Source organism: Xiphophorus hellerii, chromosome 21 (genome assembly GCF_003331165.1).
Source record: "Xiphophorus hellerii strain 12219 chromosome 21, Xiphophorus_hellerii-4.1, whole genome shotgun sequence".
Classification (NCBI taxonomy): Eukaryota; Metazoa; Chordata; class Actinopteri; order Cyprinodontiformes; family Poeciliidae; genus Xiphophorus; species Xiphophorus hellerii.
This window is the reverse complement of record NC_045692.1, coordinates 18206576-18232072: the sequence shown is the minus strand read 5'-3', so window position 1 is coordinate 18232072 and position 25497 is coordinate 18206576. Positions and strand designations below refer to the sequence as shown.

General features: G+C 38.1%; 2 protein-coding genes across 10 annotated transcripts in view; both read left to right on the top strand.

Moving 5' to 3' along the window:
• nrbp2b (nuclear receptor binding protein 2b) overlaps positions 1-5289 on the top strand; it is a 32005-nt gene extending 26716 nt beyond the window's left edge. For 2 of the 3 annotated variants that reach the window (XM_032551247.1, XM_032551246.1), the window contains 7 exons: positions 47-149; positions 247-297; positions 382-517; positions 1353-1427; positions 1553-1616; positions 1775-1830; positions 2971-5289. In XM_032551247.1, the coding sequence (XP_032407138.1) occupies positions 47-149; positions 247-297; positions 382-517; positions 1353-1427; positions 1553-1616; positions 1775-1830; positions 2971-3057 (572 nt within the window). In that variant the 3' untranslated portion in view covers positions 3058-5289. The remainder of the gene's footprint in view (positions 1-46; positions 150-246; positions 298-381; positions 518-1352; positions 1428-1552; positions 1617-1774; positions 1831-2970) is intronic. The other variant, XM_032551248.1, reaches the window with a different exon arrangement.
• A 1772-nt stretch (positions 5290-7061) lies between these two features.
• Positions 7062-25452, top strand: LOC116712385 (poly(U)-binding-splicing factor PUF60). Of its 7 annotated transcripts, XM_032552266.1 has the most exons (12): positions 7062-7158; positions 7705-7797; positions 8006-8101; positions 12998-13087; positions 13594-13644; positions 14719-14880; positions 15927-16019; positions 19832-20045; positions 20150-20382; positions 20773-20887; positions 24440-24687; positions 24771-25452. In XM_032552266.1, the coding sequence occupies exons 3-12, from the start codon at positions 8024-8026 to the stop codon at positions 25068-25070; spliced, it is 1584 nt and encodes a 527-aa protein (XP_032408157.1). In that variant the 5' UTR covers positions 7062-7158; positions 7705-7797; positions 8006-8023; the 3' UTR covers positions 25071-25452. The 7 variants fall into 7 exon arrangements, with proteins under 7 accessions (XP_032408157.1, XP_032408154.1, XP_032408152.1 ...); XM_032552263.1 differs by lacking the exon at positions 7705-7797 and having other exon boundaries at positions 7076-7158; positions 20150-20340; positions 20776-20887; XM_032552261.1 differs by lacking the exon at positions 7705-7797 and having other exon boundaries at positions 7076-7158; positions 20776-20887.
• The last annotated feature ends 45 nt before the right edge of the window (positions 25453-25497 follow it).

Below are 25497 nucleotides of genomic sequence, written 5' to 3'. Positions count from 1 at the left end.
CCTTTTTGGTCCTGAAGGTTATGAGGTTTTTTTTTCTTATCTGCAGATTTGCTTCCTGAGAACTGTGTGGAGGAGAAAACAAAGTCGTTTGACCCCAACGCTGTCATGGCAGAGATTAGACATGATGACAGACCCGGAGTTCAGCTCAAGTACAAATAAAAAACTTATTGTATTTTTAGCTATTCTTGAACGTCATCTGACAGGTGATGCCGAACACTCACCACGCTTCTCCTCTGTCCCTTCAAGGTATTCCCATGTTTCCCCTTTAGAGCTTGACAAGTTTCTGGAGGATGTCAAGTAAGTGAAGAGTTCAGTCTAAGATCTGGTTTGCATCAGCTGTTGCATCTGTTATTTTAGCATGACATCATTTCCTCTCAACAGGAATGGGATTTACCCCTTGATGAACTTTGCCACCTCTCGGCCTCACCCTGTCCCTCGAGCTCTATCCTTGTCTCAGGAGCAGGTTGAGACTGTGAAAACACCGACTCCTGAACCTCAGGAGACAGAAACGAGGAAGGTTAGACTTTCAAATTTCACCACAACCCCCATTTAAACCTGATCCACAGCTTTTCAAACATCTTCAGATTGCGGCATATTTGGAAAATCTAGTTAATGTGTGATGGCAATTATAACATCACCTTACTCTTAGTACCTCCATATCTGCACTGGAGTATTTGCCCACAATCTACCATATTTTCCTATAAAAATTGAAGATTTCTGCACCTCCACCATCAGAGTCAGACACTGTCGGGGCTTAATAAAGTATGCAGATGAGGGGGCTTCGTTTACAAAGTGCTGAGCATAAAAACACATTATTTTGCTGCACAGTTTTAACCTGTGCAGAGCTTTTCACACATATCTCAGACAGAATAAATCATTCACACAGTTTGTTTTGCAGAGGTAATTATTGAAAAAAACTGCTGCTCTTGTTTTTTCTACATCCTCCTTGTTGCTAAATACAATGCCAGACTTCATTTTCTTACACCTGCATTTGAATTGCAGTCTTAGAAACTGAAAGCTACATCTTGTCTCCCAGCAACCTACCTTGTATGCACTATTTGGAGGTGTGTGCTCCTCTCTCCCCAGCCGGCATGATCGTGGCATTGTATTTATTGGTGTAGAGATTATTGATTTTTCATTTTAGCCAATTAGTGAGATTTCTTAATGTTGGAGCTAGAGCAGTGGCGCATCGCCAAACTTCATTCACCACACAATGTGCTAAGAAATCACCATATTTTCATGGTAGAGCTTCAAAAAACATTCTGTTGTTGTAAAACTAGAAGACTGTTCATGTCTGTTATTATCACCAAAAACACATCAACACTTTGTGTCAATGTATGTTGCTTTTGCAGGTTATTCAGATGCAATGTAATTTGGAATCAAATGAAGAAGGGACCAAAACTCATGTGAGTCACACAGTACTACAGGTACTTTGTCCATTCTGTGCATCTCAATTGAGCTCCTTAATGATGAAACATACTGGGCTATACTTTTTTCTCTCAAATGGGTTAATCTGAGCTTCTCGGTTTAATATAGATTATCTTTTCCTCAGCTCTCCTTGTTTCTGAAGATGGACGACAAACTTCATCGGCAGCTAAGCTGTGACATCTTTCCAAGTACGTTTAAAAGTGTTTTTAGATTAGACACCATATTAGACTGTGAAACCGTCAGGCTCATTGGATTTAAAGTGTGAGAAATTATTGAAGACTTATTTACAGAACTGTACACAGTTTTTATTCTCGTTTTGCTGAAATATTACCTATGAAACTTTCAGCGGACACTCCAAAAGACCTCGCCAGTGAACTCGTCCACTATGCCTTCATAAACGAGGTACATGGCAAGTTTTCATTGCATTTGTTTTACATCTATGTGCATGTTACTTTAGATTGCAGTAAAAAAATGGTTCAATCCATACAGATTTGTTCTGGGGGTTTTTTGTTTTGTTTTGTTTTTTTGTCTTGTCACTCTCAAATGTTTTAGCTCATCAAACTAATTTAAAGACAAATATAAGCTGAGTAAAAATATACAAAGCTGTTTTCAAATTATGAGTTCAGTTATTAGGGAAAATCTATGCCAACCAAGCTGGACCTATGTGGAAAAACCATCATGTTCTGGTGTTAGCTTTCAATTAGCCTTCATCAATGTTCAGGAATTTTGACCCACTCTTCTTTACAGAAATATTTGAATACAACCACAATGCATAGGAGTTTTTCTAAGATTCTGCCTTTAACTAGGGGTTTGATTTCTGACTTGTAAAATTATTTTGATGATCTTTAAAATTCACATTTTGCATGTTTTTGTACTTTCATTTTGGTCTCAACTGCTTCTTAAAATCCACCCAGACATTTTTTGGCAATATGTTGATACTTTTTGGTGTCTGAAAAATCAGCCATTTTGAAAACTTCCAGGTTGTTGAGTCACAATTTGTGGGCAGTGTAATGTTACCTAGCAACCCCAGCTGAGTCCAGCCTGTCACCTAGCAACCCAAGCTGAGCTCCAGCATGTTTGGTCAGGTGGTTCATGTGTTCTACAATGGCTGCTGGAAGAGACAAGTTTGTTGTTGACTCACCATACAGAAACCACTTGCTGCATCCTTGTTGGTTGCGCAGGAGGCTCTCCTTCTGTTTTTCAAAGATGTACGGTTGTATAATTGTGCATCTGTTAGCAGCCATATCTACCTGCGAGTGTAAGTGCTGAGTTGGGGACGTGGCCAGCAGCAGCTTATTTGGATTTAAAGTGACAGGAGGTCCTAAAACAGCTCATTCATGAAAGTGCTTTAAATAGGTAGACTGAATTATCATTATGTAAGAATGATTTTGTTCAAAATGTAATGTAATCCTAATCTGTTCAAGGAAGCAAAATAGGTCATCTTTAAATACCTAAAACGTAAACACATCAGGTTGCTTATTTTTTATTTCAGAAGTTGGTTTAACTGATTAAAGTCTCATATTTATGTATTTTTACCTGTAGGAGGACAGTGAGAAAGTAGCTGCATTCCTAGAGGACTCCATCAGTCGACACCGGGTCCGCGCGCTGGCCGCTGGGAGCAACCAGTGACGGCGGTGTTGCGACAGCAGCTGGGACTGATGGAGGAGGTTCCCCCTCGGGGGGATGTTGATCACACGGGTGGAGAAAGAGAGGGAAGCAGACAGACAGCTGTGGAAGACATTGTCCAGGATGCTAAACAGGACAGAGGGTGAACGCTGAAACGCTTTGAAAGTCAGTAAATTATCCCAGTTAGTTGGAAGGAAAACGACAGCAGCTAGAGTGAAACCGAAGGCGTTTCTGGTTGGAGGACTGGATACACCTCGTACCTTCCCCACAGAGCAGTGGCAGATCCACAGAGTCCCTGCCTAAAAGGGCTACCATGCCTTACACATTCAGTTTTCCGTAATGTGATGTTTGAGAAAGACATTGTACTGTTCCAAGCCTCCTTTTGCACTTCAGTGCCCATTTTTATTGACTCACAAACAGAAACAAGTGATTTTCTAAAGCCTCCGTCCCTCTCAAGCCTTCAGCCATCACAGTTTTCAGGAATTTAATATTCCACCCTACATGCACTGTTAATACTCATCCAGTTATTTATTTCTACCCCGTAACTGTGAACCATGGAAACATTGCACAGCTTCTTCTTCCTTACTTGATTTTACCTCCCTTCCTTGCACTCTTAGCATTAAAGGCCAGTTCTCCCACAGCTTAACATGCCTCGTCTTAATGCATCTATATGTCAAGCTATGAGAGGACGCCTTTTTTAGTGTTTTCTTAAAGGTTTTCCCTGTGAACGTGTTCTGGAAGCCAAAGACCTGCAAAGTGCCTGATGTGGCAATGAAATGGCATCATACCCAACTTTGCAAATTTGGGAAAAATAATCATTCATGGTTGGTCTGTTTCTTCTAAACAAGTTTACGTCTCTTTATTTGGAATTTATAAAGTCAACTTGTCTGAAAATGAAAAGAAATTTGGTACCTAAAGTTATAATTGGACTTAAAGATGGGATCATTTTGCTCTCAGCTGCAGCAAGTCTTACATTACAGGAGTGTTGGGTGTAAACATTTACAAGAAAAAGTTGCCATATTGTTGATCAGTTTCTCTTCTCTGTAGTCATTTTATTAAAATTGTTTTGTAAATATATTTGAGATCATTGAAAGGCAAATTCTACCCACTTCTTAGAAATTGAACTAAGTTTTATTTGCTATATCTGTGCTTTATAATCTGTGGTGTTTTGAGTAAGAATGTAGCTAATTGCAATAAGATAATATAATCATGGCTCTCTGAACTCAAGCTGATTTGTTTTTGTTTGGGGTTTTTTAACTCGAGCGGGTTTACACAGAGTCTGCTAGGATTTATTTCTGATTACTTTATGGTTCCTTCAGAGTCAGATTGAAGTTTTTTCCAGGCCTTTCCTTCCTTCCTTCCCTCCATTCTTAGTTCATTCCAAGCAACTCTCCATCTGTCCTTCCTTCCCTCTCTGCATCTATCCTTCCTTTCTTCTTTTCTTCCTTCCTTCCTTCCATCCATCAATCTCTCCTTCCTCCCTTCTCTGCATCTATCCTTCCTTCCTTCCATCCATTCATCCTTTCTTCCTTCCTTACTTTCTGTCTTCTATCTTTCCTTACATTTTTCCAACTCTCCATTTGTCCTTCCTTCCTTCTCTGCAGCCATCATTTCTTCCATCCATCTATCCATCCATCCATCCATCCTTCCTTACTTTCTGTCTTCTATCTTTCTTATCAATATTTACCAGATTCATTTAAATTGGCTCCATTTTTTTTTTATGTGTGCAGAGTGTAGGGAGATTGTAAGCTTGCAGATTCATAACAATTATGCTGCTGTACAGTCATTGCTAACAGTACTTACTATGGTCTAATTATATCAGTGTTTCTGTAAAGACAGGAACCCTGAATTCTCCCAGACAGTTGGATTGTATATACTTGGTTGTGGCTATGTAAGGGGAGTTGCATTAAACAACCTCTTAATTAAACACTACACAATGCAGTGCCAGTGTGGCTCTCCTTTGTTCTAGTAAACTGCATGTCTTAATAACTTGCAACCATTCGAAACTTTGCATTTTGCCTTTTTTTTTGTCCGTCACAGTTGAGTTCCAGAGGAGAGCTGACCAAGTAAATGAATGTTCAGACTGTATGAGAATATAAAAAAGACATGCATATCAGTCTTACTTTATGTCAGATGACTTTTTTTCTCTGTGACTCTGTTGAATGAAAATTGCCTTTGGATGTGTTAAAACTTTGTTGAATATTGTAGCATCTATGATTAAAATACGAAAAAAAACATTGTGAAGTGTTTATTTTGTGTTTTAATGTGGTAGATCCCCCTTTTTTGGTTCAGAGGTTACTGCATGTTTAGCAGTATGATCTGAATTAGTCTTTAAGTGATAAGTGCAGTTACCAAATTAAATGTAAGTCAATACAGTTATTCTAGAGGTAGGAATACTCACTTATGAAATGACAGTTTGAGGTATATCAATGTAAATAATCATAAAAGGTGTTTTATTTCATAAATTTAATTATGAAAATGTAACTCATAGAGTCATTATACATACTAGTGATGTATTTCAAGTCTATATTTCTGTTAATTTTGATGGTTATAAACCTTAAATTTAGTTTCCTAGAAAAGTAGAATGTGAGATAAAAATATGTAAAAACAGGATTTCTACCTCTACCTCAAATTTAAAAAAATAATAATAATAAAAAAAGAAAACAACTGGAAACAAATTATAGTGGATATACAATAACAAAATGCTGTAATGATTTGATTAAAAAAACAGGAAAAGCTAATGATTTGAGATTTTTCTTTACCTCAAAGGCAAAATTGAGAAATCCCACTAAAACTAGACCATAAGCGAATGTTCAAATTGAAATGATTTAAAAATAGCTACAAACAGTAGCTGCTCTGAAGATGACCACCTTTGTAATAAGTGTGTTGAAGCCGATGAGGTAAACCATATCAATAACCTTGAATCAGAAACTCATTGTATGACAATAAGACAAGTAATTTATTGTAATTTCATTTATATAAAAAATATTGCTGTGTAATTTTATGAATTCTACGATATTTATATTCTTTTCCCTCTGAAAGTATTGATTTTTCTTCTGCGAGTATTGATACATTAAATCCTACTTTGAGTTTTATGTCAAATCCACATTAATTAAATGACAGCTATCACATATGACATTTCTTACCCAGCATTTTAATGCACATGTGCATTAAAAATGACATGTAATGAAATAACCAGTTATAATTAATTAAATAATGAAATGAAATGAATGAATTACATTATCTAATATAAGCAAATAAGACAAAAAAAGGTTCCTTTTCTGCATAACCAAATACACAAAACCACACAATTAACATTTAAACAAAGCAAAGAAGAGTGGTCTGAAATCCATCAACAGCAATAAAGCTGAACAGAAAACAAATACGTTTAGATGGTAATAACAGAGAAAAAAATATAACATACACATATCCAGCAATTCAGTTTCTAGAGTATTTCAGTTACATAAGGCAAATTTTTCCACTAACTTTCCACTATCATGCTTGGATATATCACTCTATGAACAGCCCAATTCTTTAGCAATAATATTTTATGAATTTCTCTCCTTGTGGACGGTGTTAATGACTGTAGTTGTGACTGCAGAGCATATTAAAGAGATTGTGAAAAATTAGGTCCAGTTAACTTCTTCTCATTCTCATGAATGAAGTCAAATTAATGAGGTCAACCTCTTATAGAGAGCTTTCATTCAAAACTAAATAAATTCTGTTCTTAATAAATAATTAACAAATAAATAAACGTCTCCATAAAATAAAACAAAAATAAATATAAAGAAATAGACAAAAAAAGATTCCTATTGAAAAATATGAGGGGGGGGGGATTGTATTTAATTAGGTCTTTTTTCTTATTTGATGACGTATTTATTAATTGTGCGTTTATAACAGTGTTTATTTAAATGAAGATTAAATAAGTCCAGTTTTTGACCTCTACCATTCTCCCATTCTGCGGACTCGGGCAACCCTGGTCTAAAACCATCATGTATTGTGTGGATGTGTTTTCTCGCGATATCTCGCAGTGACATTCTCGCGAGCTTTGAGGAGTGTGGCCCTCTCTTGAAGGTGTGCTTGATGGCGGTTACGAACACTGCGGTAAATATATTTTGCGATTAAAAACCAAACTTGTTACGTTTCTTTTATTAAAATTGTTTATTGCGTAGTTAAAGTTCGGTGCTTTTTATAATTATACCTGTACCTATTTATTTATATTTGTTCTGGAGGAACAAAAAGCACCAGCTCGGTTTACGCGCCACAGCAATGAATGGCTAACGTGAGCTAATGTTATGTCTGCTGCTAGCAACAAAGACATCGACAGCTGAATACAAATCAGGCCTTGCTATGCATTGTTCTGTTTCTTTAAACTCGGTTTAATGATAACTGTAAAGCTATAGAACGGGGTTATAATGTAGTTATGTATCTCAGTAGTCCTTACACGAAATAAAAGGGTAACCGTAGCCTGCTACAGCTAATATGCTATTCTAACGTAAGGATGAAAATTACGTTTAGCGCTCCTGCGCATCAACTGCACTGTTAGAAATCCAAACAATACGGGAAAGCTGTATGTGAATCAGGCTGTAAGTTTATGAGAGCTGCCTGTTTTAATCATAGTCTGAAGGCATCTTTTATCTCCCCCCATAGAAATTGTTGAATTGTTAAAGCTTCCCCGTCAGTCCTCTTCCCCTTGGGGGCTTTCCTGTCTCAGTCTGGTGGACCCAGCGGTTAGAGTGTTGCGTAAGTAAGGAGTTTATCCAGGCCCACCTGGTTTAAATCCGGGTGTAGGTCCTCAATATTTTTGCTGTTATTGATTAAAAAACTGTGGTGAAATCTCATGTACATTTTGTTGTATGTTGCGGAATTTTAATTTGTAGTTATGCATTAGGAATACGCCAGTTAAATAAGTGTATGAGTTTTTGCTAATTTTTCAATTTTTAAATTGCAGGGAGGTGAAGCTCTGACGATGGAGAATGGACAAGGCACAGGCTCCAAGCTTGGCCTACCGCCTCTTACCCCAGAGCAGCAGGAGGCACTACAAAGGGTGAGAGTCTCCTCCTGTCCATGTCATCCAGCACTATGAACACCTTACATCACATCAAACATTTCATCTATTAATTCTTTATGTATTAAAAAACGATGCAAATACATGTAAATTTTGTTTCTTTATCCTCATTTTCTTTCACCTAAGTAATAATGAGTAAAGGGAGGAGCGATTTCCTCTTCAACAGAGGACAAAGCAGTAATTATTTTGCAGCTGTCTGGCTAATTGGGTAATCTTGACAAAAATAAAGCTTGAAACTGAATAAATACTACTTATAATTGTTACAGTTTGTACTTGGATGTTGCAAGGTAAGGAAAAAGTAGCACAGTCTCCCATTAGTTACAAAAACTTAAACCAAAATGTGCGATAATGTTGCTTGAGAACTGTTTAGATACATAGACTCAAGCCAAAAATTTTGATGAATTTAGTAACAAATGTTTGCGGTTCTGCTCTGTACAGAGTAACAATCTCATATCGACAAATTTTTTTTATTTACAATTTTCTTTAATTTCAACCAAAAAAACAGTAAAATTTGACTGATTAGACATAATTATGTGTGGATCTGATATAAATTGCTAGAAGAGTCTAAAAAAGCATGTGCATCACATTTTCTAAGAGCGTTTTGTAAGCTCTTAAAAAGCAAGGCTTAGAGTATGACCAAATTTCTCAGTAGTACAACTGAAAAAAATTTTGAGGTTGCACTGGCGCCACGACTGGTTGTAGATGGAACTACAACCAGTGGTTGTAAACTTACTTTTACAGTGTGAAAGTTTTGGAAGGGGCCTAGTAAAAGTCTAACCTAAACCTTAATTTCTAGTGTGCCTGAATTAAAACAATTCTGTAAAGAAGAGTGGGTCAGAAAGTTATCACAAGTGGTTGATGCTTGCTGTTTGGTTTGGAAAAATTTGTCTTCCTTCAAAATGAAATCCTTTTTTGAATACATGATTCTGTGTTTACTCACTTTATTTTGGTCTGACATAAAAATGATTTTGAACAAAAAAACAGAAGTCAGTTGATCCAAAGTTCAGCTAGTTGCTCTGCAGAGGAGGGCAGAATACTCAAAAATTGCACTCAAGCAATAATAGCGCTACTTCGACATATATTTATTCAAGTAAAAGTTTAAAAGTAGCTGTAAAAGCAATTATTTCAAGTGATTATCTCATTCTTGCCTTTCGAGAAAAAAAGACCACGTTAAGATCTGCTTTTGACTCGAAAAGGAAAACAAGGAACTCGAGGAGATGGTGGGAAATCTTCAGAGGGGAATTGAGCGCTCCGAAGATAGAAAAGATTCCACGTCCAAGACCTTGAATCAGAATATGAGATGATCATCATTGAAAATGATGTTCTCAAAACACAGCTCACGTCACGGATTTGAGAGGTAGAGTGGAATGGAGATAATTGTACCTGAAAGACAGACATCAGGACCTCTGAGCAACTCTGATAAGGACACGGGCATCCATGAAGAAGCAATCCATGGACATGAAGTTTCTCTTAAAAAAATCTGACAAACTCCGAAGCCGGTTCGATAAAGAGGTTGAACAAAAAAAGTAGCTAAGCCAGCACATCGTGGCTTTGAAGTCAGAGAACACTGCTTAAGCAAGTCCGTTTTACAAGAAGTCTTTGAGCTGGAAAATCCTCAGGCAGCATTGAACCGGTTGAAGGAACATGCTAAAACCCTGATGGAGTTCTTCACGCTCTATGGATCAAATGAAGAAGTTGAGATCTCTGAGGAGGAGGATGAGAAGGAGAGGAAGGAAAAGGAGCAGAAGGAGGAGAAAAACCCTCAGTACCAGGAGAGCCAATACCAAACATCAACTGTCCAAAAAGTTGGTCAAAGGGTGGGCAAAGTTTTCCTGACAATGCAAGAAACGGGAACACTCCGATACTGGGTACCACCGTGGATATTCTGATGCTCCACACACACTTCTTGAATCTTAAGCAGTTCAGACATGTTTGTGTCTCTGTCTTTGCAGGGACTAGATACCCAACTCTGTTCTGGTTGCTGATTGTTCTGGTGAAACTGGTCGCTTTGGTGTAACTGGTTGTTCTGATGATACTGGTTGTTCGGGTGAAACTGCAGGGTTCGTACCGGTTATGGAAAACCTGAAAAATCATGGGATTTCATTTTAGGTCATCGAAAGTCATGGAATTTGCAAATAAAGGCAAAAATATTGTTCTTTTTTTCTGTGGTGTGTGTGCTTATGTCTGGATTTTATTTCAAGACCAGGAAAGACCACAACTGTGGAAATGTAACTAAATTTCTAGCATATTGTCCACTTTATTTGTCAACATTCTTGTTTTCACTGAATGCAAGACATACCGATTCAAATCCAAGCAATAACACAACTTAGTAATTACGTGTTTTCAAGGATGTAGGAATGAGTTTATCATTGGGGGGGGGGGACACATATCAGAAACCTGACAAATCTGTAAATACTTGAGCAGAAATGTCAAACAATGGGGTCATCAACACATTACTTGCTAACGCATTACTCTAATCTGACCCCTTGTTTCAGAAAAGAGGAATCTAACGCATTACTATTTACAATCCAATAATCAGATTAAAGTTACTTCGTGTTACAATACAGTTTTCATTTTATTTAGTAAGAACATATATTGTTGCTTTCCTCTTTTGTGTAACACAAACAACACAAATGTAAATAACAGAGGGAATAGAAATGCACATTTTCTAACTGGAAAGATTTTTCATTGAATAATCGCATTACTTTTTCAAAGTAACCTGGTAATTAATTAACTACAGCATATATCATACATATGAATTTTATGTCAAAGTGGCACACTGTCCCCAAAAGCATCTTTTTCCATTTGCTCTTGAACAAAATGGCTTCAGTCTTTAATCAAGCATAATGACTGTCATTCCAGGACTGTACACAATTGCTTTATAATTTGCCTCACAACTAGCAAGCTAAATGGTTGCACACACATGCTTGGTACCAGATTTTGATATATTTTATTTACTGCCTCTTTCTAAAACCTTAAGTAAGAAACAGCTAATAAAATAGCACTCAGCTGTTTTAAGGTCAATACAGTAGTTCCACCAACAAATATAAAGTCTAAAAACAAGCTTTGTTCTTCTTGAACAACTCTACATTAGTGCAACAGTTTGTCCTACAAAAATAAATAAAAGTGATACTTTCCACACCTAACAGACATCTTAGCTTTTAACTGATAACTCAGTGTGCCGTCTCACTTTCCAGCCTTGTATTGAGTAATTTGCCAAACATGAACCATGGCTCTCAAAAGGTTGAAAAACCAAACTCGTTTTAACCTGACGATCAAAACGCGTTTGGTGTGATCACAACATTATCATTATCTAACGCAAATTTCCCAAGAAAATCAACATCTAGTCAAACACAGCAGACATTGTCTATTTTACATGACATGCAAACCATCCGATCATCGCTGTTGGATTCAGAAAGGAAGCGGGTTTCTCAAACTATATACACACCCATGTTACTCCTCCCGCTCTGAACACGGCAACAGCGGCGGCAGTTCACAAAGTAAAAGTAACTTATAAATAACGGAAACAATACTAATGCAGAACTCAATGTGGTAATTGATATTTAACAGACCCAATAACATAACATAGAATATATTAATTTCACCAGCTTACCTGCAACACAAAATAACTCAATTAGAAATGTCGCCACACAGCCATTATACACATCCGTTTTAGCATCGGCTATCGCTGTTGGCCCTCTAAATACGGTAACAGTGGCGGCAGTTCACGAAGTAAAAGTAAATTACAACGGACACAATACTAATGCGGAACTCGATGTGGTAATTGATACTTCACAGCACCCAATAACATAACAGAATATATTATTTGCATCACCAGCTTACCTGCAACACAAAATAACTCAATTAGAAGTACCGCTGCACAGCGGTTATACACATGTCTTAGGGTACCTTAAAGCAATGTTTATTATTGGTGGAGGGATACTGACTCCTATGGGGAACTATATCAAACTGTGACTGATGATGAATAATGTGCTCCCTATCTTCGTAACCAAAATGATCAAATCTTTCTGATCTAACCCCAAGAATACAACGAATAAATTACACAAAAAACACAAAACAATATTAATTTACATTGACTATTACTCCAACGTGGCCTATGTGCCACACCTCTCTTTTCTGAACTTTTGTGGAAGCAGTTATTTGTACATACATGTACAATCTTGTGTTTGCATTACTGCTAATATGTTTTTGTGTATATAGTGACATTATCATCATATGATTCCACAGTCAACAAATTCCATTTTTCAATTCATACCTGTCTGTCTGGGCTTGATTTTCACATTTTTGTCATTTATGTTTCCTCCCTATCTGCCTGCATTACACTTTTACATGTTCGCTGGTGGGGATAGTCTTCAAATCATACACTTTTCTTTCTAAACTTGTTGTACGTGAGTCATGGGAAATTATATTGAAGGTGATTAAAAGTTTAAAAAAAATTAAAAAAAATTCTTTTTTTCTAAATACCAGTGGGAACCCTGACTCATTCAAGCACTTTGAACAGTTTTTCACTAATTTATCTGTGTTGCAGGTTTCTGCATCAAATAAGGAGCCTTGTTTAATCATTTGCAAGTCAATATAATCTTTATACACCCAGATTTTTTTTAGTAGACTGTAAAACTACAAGGTTAAAATGCAAAGCTGTTGAAAATTTGGGTGCATTGGTGAAACCAGCACCAAAAGTTAGTTCAAAGCCCCAAGTAATGTTACATTTTACAGAAAATTAGTGAGTTTAGCTCATATTAAACACTTTTTTAGCCATACTTTTATTGTATTTATCTTCTCCGTGTGATGATTTTATTCTGCATATTTGGTCACTGATGAAGGTGTAATAACACTGTCGCTTTCCTCCTCCAGGCGAAGAAGTATGCCATGGAACAAAGCATTAAGAGTGTGTTGGTGAAGCAGACCATTGCACATCAGCAGCAGCAGCTCACCAATCTGCAGGTGAGATGTTAAAAGCTTTCGGTTCTTCTCCAGAACAGACGTGGTAATGTGGCGTATCGACAGTGAGCCTTGATTCATGACAGATTATCTTAACCTGTCCATGCATTAGTAACTCCGGCCTCTCGGGTTAGGGTCAGTTGTCCTGGAAGTCCTGCTCCCCCCCTGTTCCTCCCTCGTGCTGTGAGAACCAACACATGTGTCGACCATCTGCCTCTGCTTTTTTTTCAGATGGAGATGATCGTCCTGAAGGCTTTGGTTATCATGTTGAATGCTTTGCACTTTTAAAAGAGGGCCATGCTTTACCTGAACTGCTGTGTGGTGAATTTGTAAATCAGGCATGGGAGGTAGATCCTCTGAATGTTTTGCTGTTTAGAGGGAGGGTCTACATATCGTGTTAGCTTAATCGCTTTTATCTGTCTAGCAGAGCAATGACCTTGAAAAAAGCAAAAGCTAAAGGGGTATCTAACCGACTTTTCAGCACTTTTTTCATCTTTACTGTCTTTCAGATGGCAGCAGTGACAATGGGCTTTGGAGATCCTCTCTCACCTTTACAATCGGTCAATAGATCATTAAATTTTTTTTCTTGTCCGCATTTCCAGTGGAAAAGGACTGTTACCCTTCTTTTACTGGTTGCGTTGGCAACAATCCCTGCCTTTTTAATCTAACTGAAGAATGCATATTTTATAAGGAAACATTGCTTTCTGCAGCCTCTGTCATTGCAACCATGTCTGCAGCGTTTGAGATGTGGAAGCCCTCATTTGCTTTTTTCTGTTGTGTTTTTTTAGTTTGCTTTCGCACTTTTTTAAGTCAAATACGTATCCGTAAACATGCTTTTTAATTCACGGAAGAGTTTCTAAAGGGAGAAAAGGCACGTCTCTTTGAAAAATATGCATTTCTTGTTTTGAAAACAGCAGCTGGCAGGAGACAAAAGAGGGATAGCAATCCCTTTATGGACCAAAATGAGAGAACTTCTGTGTCAGGGATCTTTTATTTTTTCTTTTTGCCATCTCAATGTGAAGCTTTTTCTCGGTGAACAAACAAGTCATCTTCTCGTTATGCTGTAGCTTAGCAAAGTTAAGCCTCCTCTGGTAACACGATGAGTTTAAGAAGCAGACTAAAGTCATCAGTAAAACACAAAGACCTGATGATTAAAGCATCCCCCTCAAGTTAGACTCGAGAAGAAAATTCCAAGACTTTTGTTTGGATTTCTTTTGAACGCCACAGTTACATTTTTGTTACCTTACTTTGCATCCCTGGAGTTCAGGTCAGTTACCGAAGCCAAATATTTGTGAGGGCTGTGCATGTCGATCACTTCTGTGTGTTTTTTTTACCTCCATATGTCAGTAAGTAACTGAACACTAACAGAAGATAGGCCAAATTTGAATCATTTCAGGTGACATGTGTGTCAGACAGAAAAGACTTACCCTGTTGATCCCCCTTTAATGCCCCCTATATACCTGTTCAGGCCTCCCAATACTGAGAATTGGCCTTTTAACTATTTTTGGGAAAACATGCCCAATAGAGCAGGCATATATATATATATATTATTATTTATGTGTGTGTGTTGATGTTTATATTCCTTTCTTTTACTCTCTAATGCTTATTGTGTGTTGTTTTCCCCCGACTGGCAGGTGGCAGCTCAGCGGCAACGTGCGCTAGCGATCATGTGTCGGGTGTACGTGGGCTCCATATACTATGAGCTCGGAGAGGATACCATCAGACAAGCCTTTGCCCCCTTCGGTCCGATCAAGAGCATTGACATGTCTTGGGATTCGGTTACAATGAAGCATAAGGTTTGTGTCGTTTAACATTCACCCTCCTTAAACTTTTCCACATTTTGTCACAAAGCAACCAGAAACGTTTGAGGTTGCTGGCTGGTACACTTCCGCTAAGGTGCTAATAGCGGCGCTAATTTTTTCCTAGCTTTGAAGATGTTTAGTGCCCTTAGCTTTAAATTCAAAAGCGCTAATTTACAAGGGCTGGTATAATTTGAGTTGAAGTTGGTGCTTTAGCTTCTGTGTTGGTGTATTGGGTTGGCGTTGGCAGAACTAATGTTTGTTAGCAGTGCCTACTGTTGTATGGGATTTGTTGAGCTTAATTGTGAAGAGAAAGAAAATAATTTATGGTTTTAAATTAAGAGTGCATTTTTAAAGATTTTTTGGCTCTAGTGGTCTTTATTTGAAAGTAGTTCGACAGGAAAGAGGGTAATGAGAGAGGGGGAAGACATGCCACAGGTCGCCAGGTTGGGAATCGAATCTGCGACTACCGCCACGAGGACTAAGGCTTCCATATGTGGGTCATGCTTTGCCCCTGCGCCACCACAGCACCCCAGAGTGCATTTTTAATAAAGCATCTCTGAGACAATTTATATTTCTTAAAACCATCTTTTGTTGCAGTTAAAGCTACAGGTCTTTGGACATCAAGAGACTTAAACTTCAGCTCACACGTCTCTGCCAAATTGAAAAGAGTTTCTCCTGTGAACAGCGATTTTCAAGTGTGGTCACAGATGAGGTCTGAACTTTGACTGGTCCATTTCATTGGAAACCCTGCCATATTCTTAAGTTTTCTCCTGCCTACAAGTTTTTTCCAGGACCGTTCGGCATTTAACTTAATCCATCATCTCATGAACTCTGACCAAAAAGAAAGTGACCCCTACAGCAACGGCTTCCGCATATCTCAGATTCCAAAAAATACATTGAAGTCTGTAGTCAAAATGTGACAAAAAATCTGGAAAAGCTCAGAGGGTGTCAATACGTTTTTGCAAGACACTAGAGATTGTGGCCATATTTGAAGTGTATTTTGGGTTTTCTGTGAACATGAATGATATTTCTGCATGCAGGGCTTCGCCTTTGTGGAGTACGACGTGCCAGAAGCTGCTCAGCTAGCTCTGGAACAGATGAACTCGGTCATGTTAGGAGGGCGAAACATTAAGGTGAGTCGTTTAGAGACGGTTTTTGCTACAGTGGGACATTCAGAGAGCAGTCATCTTATTCTTCAGCGCTTATTTAAGGAACAAGGTGGAGTGCCTTTTTTTTTTTTTAACTAATAACAGGGTTGTGAAGTACAAGTTCCATGACTTTCTTTATTGTTTTATTATTCAAAAGATATGTACTTTCTTTAACATGTTGATTTTATATTTATATTACATCTTATACTTTGACTTACTGTGCATTTTCTTAACATATTCAGTTAGTTTTTTAGATTAATGTAGATTAAAGTACTACAGGCACTTTTAGGTCTGGTTTTTAGTTCCTCAGGTGTAACTGGCTTGTGTCGGCTAATCCTATTACGTAATTTTTTAATCTGCTGACATGGACTCTATCATTGTGAAGCAGAATTAACCAAGCTTCTCTCAAACAAGTGAAGGTGTTACATAAGGGTGAAACGATTTATTGATTATTGAAATAATTAACTAATTTAGTAATCGAATAAGTGTTAACTGCAGTTCATAGACTGTAAAACATGACATTTTCCGAAAGAAGAACATTGTAAGAACAGTAATTAAGCCGAAACTAAATACGACATATATGCATCTTTTGCTACAAATGATCAAGCATTCACTATAGGAATTCTGTCATTTCATTTTAGGCAATAAAATGTTTATTTTATTTTTTTAAAAAGAAGAATTTGATCAGTTATTTGCATTTGTTTTGTATTTTTTGTATTGCATAAAATAAGCTAAAGCAGTTAAAGAATTTGCAGACTGCATCTATTTTTTATAATCCAATTACGCAATTATTCTCCAGAATAAATGAATTGTTAGCTGCAGCCTTGAACCAGATACTAGAAAAGGTCTGAAATATCCATTTGTTACACCATTAGCTCTGAAGTTAGTGACCCCATTGGTTTGTTTGATTATTTGTGAGACAGTTATTTTTTGTTTTTAAGCATTGCACTGACTGATGGCACCTTTTAAATTTCGTTGTTCTTGTGACAATGACAATAAAGATTTATCTATCTATCTATCTTGTGGAAAATTCAGATAATAAAACCCACCAGGGTGAATGTTTTCCTCCTCAAATCAGTCTGGAAAAGACCTTAATGATTACATTGATGGATATTTTGTAGCAACTATGTACTTTTCTTGCAGTTATACAAAAATGTGTTTACATTTTAAAACAAACTAACTCCTCTCCATGTTTGGTGTCTCTGTTTATTCACAGGTGCGTGTCGTATGTATGTAGTATGAAGTTTGTGTGTGTCTGTGTGTGTTGCTCTTCCAAGATGTCCTGGTAGCTTGTTTAAGTGAGGATTTTCAGTGAGATGCCCAGCGGTGCGTGAAATCTCTCTGCTACCAAGTTGTGCTGATGATGGACTGCGCCTGGGTGGTGTTAATTGGCCGCCTCATCTGTTGTACAGATGCCATTTAGACTCGTCTCGAGCTTTTTGTGAAAGCGTCGTACCGCTGAGATCGCGTAGCGTCTTGCAGCCAAACTCCGTTCCTTTTAGTGCTAAATTAAAATTTCAGCTCCCAACATACGGTTCATCCGGAAAGTATTCACAACCCTTTACTTTTTTCACATTTTATGTTACAGCCTTATTAGAAGTTGTATTAAATTAATCTCTTTCCTCACAATTCTATGCACTAATACCTTTTTATGACGATGTGGAATACAGTTAGACATTTCTTGTAGATTTATTGAAAATAAGTATTCACAGCCTATGCTTTATACACTTTGAAAATGACACCACAAGATCAGATCTTTAGGCAGTTTCGTTCATACTTCTCTTCTGTTCTTCTCAAACTCCATCAGATTGGATGGGACACATCTGTGCAGCATTTCTTGGATCTTTCTGGAGATATTCAGATTTAAGTCTGGACTCTTTCTCACAGACGGGTTCTGAAACCTTTCAGATCTTGGCCATGAGCTTTGGGTCGTTTTATGCTGAAGAGTGAACTGTTTCCTCAGTCTGATGTCAAGATGCTCTGAAGCAAGTTTTGGCCCAGGATGTCTCTGTCCACTTCATCTTTTCCTTTATCTTGACTAGTGTGCCAACAGCAGCATGTTGCTGCCACCACCATGCTTGATGAGCCATGCCTGGTCTCCTCCAAACATGACGCCTGGCCTTCACACCAAAGACTTCATTCTTTGTTTCATCAGACCACAGGATCTTGTTTCTCCTGGTCTAATTGGTGGACTGAAGCAGAGATGGTTGTCTTTCTGCAAGTTTCTCCACTCCCCGCAGTGGAACGCTGCATCTCTGAGAATGACCATTGTTTTCTTGGTTTCTTCCATTACTGAGGCTCTTCTCAAACTGATTACTCAGATTATACGGCCGACTCTAGAAGAGTCCTAGTGGTTTCAAACTTCTTCCATTAACCAACAATGGAGTCTGCGCTCATTGAGACCTTTCAACCAGCAGAGATGTTTCTTGATTCTCAAGATTTAAACCTCAAAACAATCTTGCAGACAAATCCCTTGAATTCACGCTTGGTGTTTGACCTCTGACCTACGCTGTCAACTGTGGGACCTTACAGAGATAAATGTAAATCAAGTCCAATCAACTGAATTTACCTCAAATGGAGCTGATTTAACTTGTAAGAATGAAGTGGTGTGAATACTTTCCAGATGTAATGCAGGAAATTATACAGCCTCAGTTGCATTCTGATAAACTTCAATGTTTGTTTCGGTAACTTCATTACACACAGTGATATTTTAAAGTGTTTATTCCTGTAGAATTTAACAATTATGCACTAATATTTGCAAAAAAAGAACATTGCACAGGACCTATAATTTCTTTAGATGCAGAAACACTCATGTACTATACAGTATCTACACTCAATACTCACAGAGGTGGTAAACCTCTGTAGCATTTTTATTTTACCATACTTTATGGCTGAGTTGATACTGAGCTTGATGAAACGCTACAAACCAACACCAGCAGATGACATGACTCCTGAACTCATCGCTGACTGGAAACTTGGATTCTACGCGTCTCTTCTCTTCGTCCAGACTCCAGGAGATTATTTTTGAGATTAAACTCAAATTTGATTTTCATCTGAAAAGAAAACGTCTGTTATTCTCCTTGGCACACATATGGTTCTTCCGACATTTTTCTCTGTAATCCATGTTGTGGATACAACTCTTATGCACCTTTTCTACCACACTTAAATTCATTTTAATTTTATTTAAATGTCACCAATTCACAACAAATGTCTCAAGAAACTTTACCAAAAAAAATCATAAAATCGGCCAACTAATTCAGCAGTGACCTTGATCCAGTTGATCCTAGGTGTCAAACATTACAATAACCTCAATTATTCAAAGTAGCTTAAAAAGTTTTTATCTGAGGAAACCCAGAAGATTGCGTTGAGTTATTGACTTGCAGCATTCATTCCTCCCGGATGGACATGTGTTGATGGCAGAAAATTGCTTGAGTGTCTCCTTCCACTAGACTTTCCATTCATCTGCTTGGACAATAGCTTTTTTAGCAAGAACATTTTTGGCTAACCTGGCTGTCTGATGAACAACTATCAAGCCAGTGGGTCATAAAATTGTAATAAAGTTATTTTTTGTTGGTGGTGGTTTTAAACAGTATCCCTATTTTTTATTTTATATTTTTAGAAAATGAAGAACAGTAAACACTATAAAATATAATTGTATGTAATCTCACTGCTGAGTGGAGTTACCGAAATAAACCTTTTCACTGAAGTTCCCCATAGACTTTTCCCATAGTGCGTTTTCCATCGGTACCATAAAGACCCCCCGTTTAGAGGCCCTGTCGATTTAATCTGTGCAATAGGTTGGGCGGCCAAGTAACATCGGTCAGGCGCAACCCATCATCGACCAGCTGGCAGAGGAGGCACGTGCCTACAACCGGATCTACGTAGCGTCAGTCCACCCGGACCTGTCGGACGACGACATCAAGAGCGTGTTTGAGGCCTTCGGAAGGATTAAATCGTGCACGTTAGCTAGAGACCCCACATCAGGGCGACACAGGGGCTTTGGCTTCATTGGTGAGCTAGGAGACGCTCATTCTCTCATGCTCCTGAGTTACTGATACCCTGCTGCTGACTTTTTGCTGTTTTCTTCCCATTTTACTTTGAAATTCATCCAACAGAGTATGAAAAGCCTCAGTCAGCCCTGGATGCGGTGTCCTCTATGAATCTTTTTGACCTGGGTGGTCAGTACTTGCGAGTCGGCAAAGCAGTGACTCCACCGATGCCGCTATTGACCCCCACAACCCCGGGTGGGCTGCCACCTGCTGCGGCTGTAGCTGCAGCGGCAGCTACGGCTAAGATAACGGCCCAGGCAAGTATAAATCCCTTCCAAAGGGATTTAATGGCCTTCCAGGTAAATATAACTCAGATCTAGCTAGATATGACATAGCACAGATGCACAGATTTCTGGGTCAGAAGAAATCGGAAGTTACCAGAATAGTGTTAGTTTAGCAAGACGGAATGTAAGCCTGCTTCAGTTAAGTTAAACGCTTAAAAAAAATCAATTTTTACTTTAAAGCTCCCAACTGTCCATCAGTTAAACGGCATCAATCCGTGATTATTTCACCTGTGATCCTTCGTAACTCGCTAAAATGAACTGTTTGCCACCAACATTTTGACCCTGATGGAGACAAGGCTGAGCTCTCTCTCTTTGCTATGCGGTGTGATTGTTCACTGTGTTGCCTTGTGCTGTTTTCTGTGTGTTTCCCGTACCTAATGTGTTGGGCCCCCCCCCTTTCTTAAGGAGGCGGTAGCTGGCGCGTCAGTTTTGGGGGCGTTGGCAGCACCACAGCTTCTTGGACAGCAGATAGGATTACCTCAGGCTGTTATGGCTGCACAGGCACCAGGTGTTATCACAGGTATGGACTGATGTGAATCTGTCTTTGTGGGTGTGGCGAGCAGGGTTGTTTCACCTCCGAACGGTATTTTTGACAGTATGATGACATTAGGGGAGGAAATAATTACAGTACAGTGGACCCCCTTGTAGCTGAATACCCGGGACTCCTTAAAAGTGCTTGTAAGTATCTATTTTGATAGTTTAAACGGCAAACGTACCTTAATATGCATCAGTACGTACAGTAGAAACAGCAGTGCTGCAGAAGCTAATAGCTACAGTCTTTTTGTCTGCTCTTGGGGGTACAACCAATCACAGCCAAGGAAATGGTGCTCTTGGATTGGTTGTTCTGCGAATGCCAACCAATTTCATGTGAAGTTTCATCACACCCTGGAATTTCAGCTTCTCTATGGAAAACATCTGCAAACAGGCGGATTTTTGTTTTACAAAAAAAATCTGATTAGGCGGGGGTCCACTGTATAATAAAAATCTATTTCTCCCCCATACAGATTTCTTTTCTTTTTTTTTTGTCAAAAGTGTTCACTTGTCAAATAAATTTTTATATCAAAGATAACCTGAGGAAAATTTTAAAAAGCAGTTATGAAATTATGATTTCATTTGTGGGAAATAGCTATGCAAATCAGTAGGTTCCCCTCTTGTTTTGTGGTTCAGTTTCACAATCCACCTGCACAATAAAAATAAAATCACCTAAACCAAACCTGTCTGACAAAATGAAATAGACTAAAAACATCTTTAAAGAAATTCAGGAACACATGAAAAATGAAGTCATTTACATCTTACAAAGATATTTACAAGGCTTTGCGAACCACAGAAAAAGGCATTACTGTGAAATTAAGAAGACATGTTTACCAAAATTACAAGAGTCCATCAATGACTAATCCATGAAGTCAAACAGAAAAGGACTGAACATAAAGCACAGCAGGTCTCAGTTAAGATCACTGTTCCTGGTTCAACAGTAAAAGAGACTGGGAGTCTCCAAGGTCAAAACTACTGCTGACAAAAAATATCACAGAGGCACATCTCACCATTTCCCTAAAAACCTTCATACTCAAAACATTTGGGGACACATTTTATGGACTGCAGAGACACAAGTATTTGGTAAGTATTTGGAATGTGTGTCCTGTTGGAGCACAGCACTTAAGAAAAAGATACGACGAGTCAGACCATAGCGGTAGTACTGCTGCGGTCTGGGGCTAATTTGTTTAAATGCCATAATTGATAAAATCTTAATTCTGCTGTCCATCAGAAAATTATCCAGCCATCAGTTTGTGAAGCTCAAGTTTACCTGAAGAAACACAACCTGAAGCAAGTTTACCACTAAATGTCTCATTAATAACGCATGTAATCTAGGCGATTCTAGAGTGAGCTAAAGTTCCTCTACACAGTGTTTCCCAGTATTTCACACAGGATCAACTGGGTTTGTTAACTTTTCCCCAAAAATAAACCATCTTAAAATGGCTTCTTTATGTAGTTGGGTTTTCTTCATTTATTAAAACTTCTTTTATGGTACATGTAAGTATGGGCAGAGAGCAAAAGCAGAGGGAATCCCTAAAGGATATTTTACATCATAATGAAGCTGCTTTTTATTTATTAAAAGGATTTAAGCGAAATTATTGGTTTATACATGATCTGGTTAATGCATGCATTAAAGCAGGTACTTCAACTTCTTGAAATACATCTTGTGCTGTCAGGCACAAGATGTATGGTTACACATTGAATCCTTCGATTGATTCCTTTTTCTGGAACACATTTTTTCCTTCTACTAAACTTTCCATTAATGTGCTTGGATACTGCACTTTAAGAAGCTTCTTTTACACAGGCATTTTGGTGGCCTATCTGACTTTCAACTTTCTCCAACAATTTGTTTGTAAATACTATTATTCACATTGCTCCTCTCCATATATTGTAAATATACATACATGCTCAAAGATTTTAAACCTGTATGTACCACTTGTAACAATTCTCTTTTTTTTTTCCAGGAGAAACGCCACAAAATGTTTTTCTTTTTCTTTTGTTTCCCACTACGTATTTTTCACACGCATTCAGATTTGGATTTTATGGGTTGCCTGAGCCTAATATACATTTTGATTTTTTTCCCCCCCCATATAGGCATATTTGTAGATGTATAGTACCTTTAAAGGCATTTTCACCTAGAAAAAAAATGTCAGCTCAAGTAAATTGAAAAAAGAATTGAAATTGAGTTGCAGTTGTAGAGGATCCACAAATGCATTTTGAATGGGTATCAGTGTGACAAAAAGGGGATGTAAATCATAAGATAAAGATTTCACTAGAAACTCCCCAGCCTGATAACTTTTATCCCATTTTTATCAACACATTCAAAGTTGTGTAAAACTAGAAGGATTCAAAAACATAACAAATGTCCAAGAACCCAGGAGGTATAGTTAAACTTTCCACTCATTGTGCACTATTTATTTACAGGGTGGGCCATACGTTTCCATACATAAAAAAAATAAACATGTTGGACAACCGTTTTTATTTTTGTGGGACTCTGTGTAATCGCTGCACGTCTTCAACCACTTTGCGGTTGATCTGCAACATTTCCAGTTTTCTGAAACGTGCAAATAAGTTTTGCCACAGTGTAGTGTGTGTGATGCTCGTTCCATGTTTTCTGTTAAAGTTTTGTGCAACTATGCGACTGCTTCCCGATCCAGCCATTAGTAAAATTTCAATACTTTGCTCTTTTGTCAAACTCATCTTCTTGGGTATCTGAAATATACATTTTACATTCTCCTATGTATGGAAACTTATGGCCCACCCTGTATTTTTCTTTAAAAGCATGTGTCAAACTCCAGGCCTGCAGGCCAAATCCAGCCCACCAGAAGATTTTATCTAGAAATAGAACCTTAAATATAATTTGTGTGCTTAAATATTATTTTATCAATCAAATTACAGCAGTTTCATCTGTATTCTGCCAAATTAGATTAAGGTCAGAATATGTTTATTTAATTTTAAACGCAGAGATAGCTAATTATTTATACTTTAACAGTTTGTTAACGTGTAGTTTTGTTTTACTTTATTTGATGGGGACAAATACAAGACAACATAATGCCTGCGTCAGTATTTATAGCCATAGATAATTCGCAACACTCATCACAAGGAGGACATTTAACATTTGATTAAAATGAAAAGTTAACAGTAAATAAAACAATGTTTTTAGAACTACTGAATAAAAACAATTGAGTGCAATTTTGATTGATCTTTAGTAAAGTCTTTAGCCTTGAAATGAATATTTTGTCAGTTATGGTCTTAAAATGAGACGGTAAGTTACAATACTTAAAACTCCTAATAGAGAAGCTAAATGGTATTTTTACAGCCATAATTTGTCAATCAAGACATTCTGCCACAATCGTCCCTTTAAACGCATTCTAGATCTTGATGTGACCCAAAGTGAATTAGCTTGACACCCCTGGCTTAAACAAAGTGAACCCTTTTACACTTTCTAGTCCCTTCTTTATTTTTTACTCTGGATCAGATTTCTGCTGTTTAAGCTACTTTAATGTTCTTGAGCTACAGTCTGTGTGCCTTCGTTGTAAAGGTGTGACTCCAGTTCGTCCTCCCATACCCGTGATTCCCCAAGTTGGTCTAGTGAACCCGGTGCTCGCATCACCGCCTGTGCTGTCTAACCAAGCCGGCGGCTCGAACCAACAGGAGAAGAAGGAGGAGAAAGAGGAGACGCTTCAGGATGGCACAGGCCAGGAGATGCTAAGTGACCAGGAGCACATGAGCATCTCGGGGAGCAGTGCCAGGCACATGGTGATGCAGAAGTTGCTCAGAAAATCCGAGGTGACCCACGCTTCCAATTTACCAGTCGTGTCTCCTGAATGAAAATTGTTTTGTGCTCACCGAACCTTCTTGTCCCACTTCAGTCCACGGTGATGGTGCTTCGAAACATGGTTGGACCAGAGGACATCGACGACGACCTGGAGGGCGAGGTGACGGAGGAGTGCGGGAAGTTTGGCACCGTCAACAGAGTCATCATCTACCAGGAGAAGCAAGGAGAGGAGGAAGACGCAGACATCATAGTCAAAATCTTTGTAGAGTTTTCCGCCGCCTCCGAGATGAACAAAGCTATCCAAGCCCTGAACGACCGCTGGTTCGGAGGCCGTAAAGTTGTTGCAGAGGTGTATGACCAAGACCGTTTTAACAGCAGTGACCTTTCAGCATAACGTGTTAGAAATGGCTTACCAGCACCCGTATCATTTACCTGTCACCAAAAGTCATTTCAGCCATTCTCACTGCAGCTAAAAGGTGCGGGCTTCTGAAAACTGTAATTATGTTTTTATTGTCTTTTTTTTTTCCTTTTTTTTTATTGCTGTTATCAATATGAAAAAGTTCCATTGGGGGGAAATTCAATAAAATACTTGTCAGATTTTTTTCTGCTTTGTGATCTGTGAAGACTCCCTTTTATGGTGCAAGTTTCACATTTTTGTAATCTGATCTTGTACAACATAGTTTTTTTTCCTGCTTAGCTCCTTTTTCTGTTATAAAATTGTCAGGACATGTAAACACTTTTTTTCTTACAATTAAAGGTTATTGTTTGTCCACAAACAGCTTGTTGGAGAATTATTTTTAAAGGTTGCAGTTAGGAAGCAA